Source organism: Penaeus japonicus, unplaced genomic scaffold, assembly GCF_977035675.1.
Source record: "Penaeus japonicus unplaced genomic scaffold, GWHDUDI00000001_assembly GWHDUDI00000016, whole genome shotgun sequence".
Lineage (NCBI taxonomy): Eukaryota > Metazoa > Arthropoda > Malacostraca > Decapoda > Penaeidae > Penaeus > Penaeus japonicus.
In genome coordinates, this window is record NW_028234418.1 from 12,236,749 (window position 1) to 12,242,226 (window position 5,478).

General features: G+C 32.1%; 1 protein-coding gene across 1 annotated transcript in view; it reads right to left on the bottom strand.

Annotated features, from left to right (window-relative positions):
* The window catches only part of LOC122251135 (uncharacterized), a 10,357-nt gene extending 7,956 nt beyond the window's left edge, over positions 1-2,401 (bottom strand). The window contains exons 1-3 of the mRNA XM_086545118.1: positions 2,294-2,401; positions 404-548; positions 1-180 (exon numbers count right to left, since the gene is read on the bottom strand). The exon at positions 1-180 is cut by the window's left edge and continues 513 nt beyond it. Of these exons, the coding sequence (XP_086401244.1) occupies positions 1-180; positions 404-548; positions 2,294-2,352 (384 nt within the window). The 5' untranslated portion in view covers positions 2,353-2,401. The remainder of the gene's footprint in view (positions 181-403; positions 549-2,293) is intronic.
* Between the last annotated feature and the right edge of the window lie 3,077 nt (positions 2,402-5,478).

Below are 5,478 nucleotides of genomic sequence, written 5' to 3' on the forward strand. Positions count from 1 at the left end.
ATCTCCTCCACCATCAAAGTCCTCCTTCTTTCCCTCATCTTCTTCCTCCACTAATTTATCATATTTGGCCAAGCTGCTGAGCTTGGCCACCATGTAACACAAGTTGGAGTCATCTAGACCATCAAGGTTGTCAGGGGAAGCTAAGAGTCCCTTGTTCTGTAGTTCCACAAGCTGCCAGATCTGGAAGGCAAATAACATACAAGTAAGAACAAGCATTATCAAGTAAATATAACAAAAACAAAGCTAGCTTTAGAAGGCAATCATCCTCACAAAATAATTAATTAACACAAAATATCATATACCAAATGATAGCTGTATAAAAAGAAGGAGAAACAGTGAGAAAAGAAAATGAAAAAAAGAGAGCAGCTCTCTTAACAATACAATTTATCCATATTCCTCTCACCTGTTCATCATCAAGGTCATCAATATCCAGCTCTGGCACCGCTCCATCACACTGGGGGAGAGCATGGCATTTCTCCTCTTTTTTCATAAAATCATAAACCTCTTTTGTCTGTTCTATCCATGATTCCCGAAGTTTACTCTGTGGCCTAAAAAGTAGGGAATAAGATTAGATGGAGTTCCTTATTATGTCCTTGACTTTTTTTCTTATATCATAATTCAAGAAAAATCAAAATGGAAAGGAAAGTGAATAAAATCTCTCTGGTTTTCAATTTCCTGTGGTCTTTTGAAATTTAAAGTAGTAAGTCTATATATAATTCACTGATATATATTGCACTCCAATAAAATAAAATACACATTTAATTGAATTATTATAAATAAGTTTTCTAGTAAAGACATTCCATATATTACAAAAGTTTTATACATTTGTATCTTTAAAATGGTATATAACTAACATAATTAACTCCCAAACAAGATAGGAAATATATGTGCCACTGAAAATCACATGTACATTTCATACTTTACATATCTGCATAAAAATCTGCCAATAAAACAATTTATGAAGGGTAAATTTGGAAAATGACAAAACCATAGTTTTCTGTACTATAACTGTTGGATAGCTTTTGTTTTGTTAGTTCTGGCTATGATATTTCTGTTGCAAAGAGCAAATAATACAATTATCTTATATCATAAGTAACATATCCAACTGTGACAGGGTAAATCAATGGCTTCCACACCTTGACTTTCACAGACAAGAATCTAAATTTCTCATGAAGTTTGATACAATGAAAATGAATCAGTTGTCAATTTTCAAACTTTTAGTTTCTGAGTTTGAAACCTCCCTCTATCAACAATATTACTATTGTTAATGATACCTTACAAAATTATATATAATCTTTCACTATAAATCACATAAATCTTTCACTATGCTGTAGTATGGTTAAATTTATATCTATATTTATATGTAGGCCTATTTTATAACTCCATTTTTTTTCTAATCCATGCATAATGAACCTATGGTAAACCCTTCACTTCTTATAATGTAAAGTTATTCAAGATCAGAATTACTTAAAAACATTGTCTATTTGACTTGAATAAATGGAGTTTAAGAAGCGGAAGCAGGCTACACATAATACTAGACTACATTTCTGTTGTTCTAATAATCAATTGATACATCATTTCATTTCATGATAGTCTTTCAGCAAAGGCTTTAAGGTTAGTTATCATAGGAAATCCATATAAATATCTTTCTAACTTGCTGATTTAAAGAGAGAAAAAAATTTTTTTTGCATAAACTCTGAAAAACATTAGAACTCAATTTTTGGAAGAAAATTGCAAAGATATTATAAAGGTATATCAATGGGAAGGCCACATGATGTATGTTAAATGTAAATGAATATGTAAATACACTGTGATCTCAATCACTTCTAAGGAGCTGGATTACTAAATAAGCCATTCTCATTGTCAAATATCATCTCTAGTTGTAATAAACAAAGGAAATTGTTTCTTTTAACAGGCAAATATTTGGAAAATAAAGAGCTTTACTACTGGTTGTGCTTTTCCTCTAAGATACAGCTTGCTGCAATTCCTCCAAATCATGTGTAGTATATGGATTATGATTCGAATAAAGAGTGACTAAAATTTCCGCATGAACAACGATGACTGATGTCAACTAAATCTTAATATCTGCCATGAAATTAAACAGCCACGATTTATTTTACCGACTCACATGTTTTACGAACAAACAATGTAAGATATTCAAGCAAGTCCGCAGAATCCACATCAGTCTTTTACTGTTGTTTTAACGCTTATTTGTGGTCTATCAACAAAATATACAGACTCATTCACAAAGCTTGTACAAAATCGTCATTCCGGGAAAATTAGAGTATCTTACCTTAGGTATTCTTCTGGTTTCTTTAGTAATGTTTTTAAGTTCTGGCAAAACGTCTCCATATTCACGTGTAGGGCACTGTTTACATCCAGGCTGTGACATATATTCCAGTTATCTTGTAAGACAATAATAAAATGCAAATACAACATACAAAACATATTTTATATACTTATAACAGTTCTAAATCATAATTTATAATTTTAAATTACTCAGCACTAATTAATTCTATATTTTTTATAAATTTGAACTAAATATTTTGATTGAGATACACACAACTTGTTGATATATTTTCATACCATAATACCTATTTTAGTATGAAAATATGCAAGGTTTAAGAAAAAGTACGAAGTGTTAAAGAATGTTCATAAAGACATAAAAATATGGCCAATATCTTATTGCTTGGAGGCGAGTCTTTTTTCCTCGGGCACCCGCTATGACGTCATACACGTGTGCCCATTCTCTCTCTTTCGATAAGGCTAACTCAAACAAACACCTTCAGTGGCCATGTGATGCAAAATACATTAACGATCATCAATTTTAACAGTTAGAAGTGTGTACATCGTTCAATATGGCTTAAGCTGACATATCTAACCCAGTAACTCTATAGACAGGATATATGCAATAAATCATCCTGGGGTAGCGGCCCTATCAAATGGCCTTCAAAACGGTCATTATAGTGCTTGCAGGCATATCTTGAGCCTTTTTTATGATTTGATTATGGCGAAGCTGGCGAGTTGTATCATCAAAAGGATTTATTGATAGGAAAAGTAAAATCTTATAGCTGAGAAATCACACTATAATATGGTATAAGATTCTAGTGGTTCCCAACCCCATGATCGTGACTCAAAGATTCGCTGTACGGGAAACACAGAACTGTGATGAAAGTACATTCTAGAACTTTAGAAAAACAGAAAAGTTAAACTGATATATATTACGAGTGCTATTTATAGTTAGATCACGTCACTAGCATAGTTATTTGTATGATAATAGAACCCATACGATAATCCCCGTCCAATACTTGTGAACGAAACAGGCAGATATTCGATAAAAACTATTTTAGATTATGAATGAATATAATATCAAAACTGCATGTACACACATTCAGGGTTTTGGGAATTGCTTGCATGAATCCTTGAGACGCACGAGGTTAATTAAACTACATTTCACATTCTTTTAAGGGAAAACGATTTGTGATTGCAAAGCAATGAAAACACATATTTTCATGTTACAGAAAGAAATTAGAAACAAAATGAAGAAATTTGCATATCAATTTACCAGATGAAATAAATATATAGATGTATAGAAATATGAAAATGATTACACTTCAGAAAATTTTGTGGTCTTTTAAACCCTTTTACTTCCCAATTTTTTTTTCTTTCGGGGAAAAAAAATAATTTTTGCATTTCTTTCCACTCTTTTCATCTTTTTGTCATTATTTTTGTTTTTCATCATAAATAAATAACAAATAACTTCAATTAAGGGACAATTCGCCCCATATGGCAAGGAATAATGGGAATTTCTGATAAAAAGAAAATATGTATTTCAATATCAAACTAAAGTCTTTATTTTTGTTTGACAGGTTACACTTACATATTAAGCAGTTTTTATTTCCTTTTTGCATAAATTTACTGATATAGTAACAAAATTTATTGTCACTTTATTGAATTGTACTGAACTAAAAAAATTTTTGACCAAAATAAAGAATAATCACTTTAGGAAAAAAGAAACAAAAAACCCTTTTCTTTTCGCCTCAGGGCATTTTCTACCGAGTATGAAATTCTACTTTGCAGTTTTGCTTTCCCATTTAGGGAAAAATTTACCTTTGCATTTGGAAAAAACAATTGGTTTTTTCCCCCGCTCCTTTTTCTTACACATCCTTTTCTGGTCTTACAGCAGGGGCCTGGCCAACACTGGCATATCTATGGAATGATAGGCAAGGTTTTGAGGTCTTTTTCCCAAATTTAGTCCCCTTTTGGGCTTGCATCTACATCTGAAAGAGTGGGCTTCCTCTTTTAAAAGATTGCATTCTTTACCGCCATCATCAAAGAAAATGCTACTTTTTTTTGAAAAAGCCAAAAAATTACCTCTGACTTTGGAGCTGGAGTTGAGTCATCCCTTCGTACAGAGCCAACTGTTGAAAAACACCCTTCAAAAATTTGGGGGGGACCAGTGCATCCTAACATTTGGAAGTTTTTCAATTGAAAAATATAACACAAACCAAGCCCGTTCAAACTCATTCGATCCACGTTTGGGGCTTGTTTTTGGGTTTTTTTTTCTGAGTAAAGGTTTGATTGTTTACAAATAAATCAAGGAGATCATCTGTAGGAATTCCTTACATACTCAAAGGGTTGCGAAATCATCATCAAATCATGATTTTGGCCAAGAAAGGTGTAATTCTGTGTAACTCATTGCAACCGGAGGCACCCATGGTTTTAGGGCCCGGCATTAGCTCGAGCTCTTCTGGCTGTAACTTGTGGAGCCTCTTCATTTTCCACTGGTGTCGCAACCCCCAAAATCAGTGTCACTGTCTTCAGAGAGTGGCATGAGGGATAAAAAAGTTGCCCTTTTCAGCATAACTCTCTTAAATTTGTTCAAAACTAAAAAACAAAAAAGAAAGAAAGAAAGGTCATAATGCTAAAATTTATATGTTTCAAAAAATATAAAAATTGTGTCATTTTCTTTAAAAAAAAAATTTTCAATTACCATAAGTTTTTTTGGGGGCATAACAGGGTCATCTGTTTCCCTCTTCCTCATTTCAACATCACTGTCTATGTTTTCTGTTTAAACTTCTTGTACAAATTCATGACCCTTGCTCGACCCGGGGTCAAGCTGTCGCCATAAAAGGTTGACATGGGAAACCTGTAAAAAGTAATAATAAAATAATAATAATAATAATAAAATAATAAAAATAAAAAAAAATGATAAAAAATAGGCTTATAATCACAAGGTAAACACATGACAGTACCTAAATTGGAAATCTTCAATATTTTCGAAGTAAATGTACATTTTCTAATCGACTGGGAATGTAAAAAAAATAGGTGGTGTTCCCAACGGACATTAGCTGCAAAAAAATCCTATTATATAATCTACAAAATTTATCACACTGTTTTTTTTTTACATACACCTAACTAATAACTATTCAGAAACTTCTTTTATTTTTTCATATCAAAATTATTTTGAAATTCACC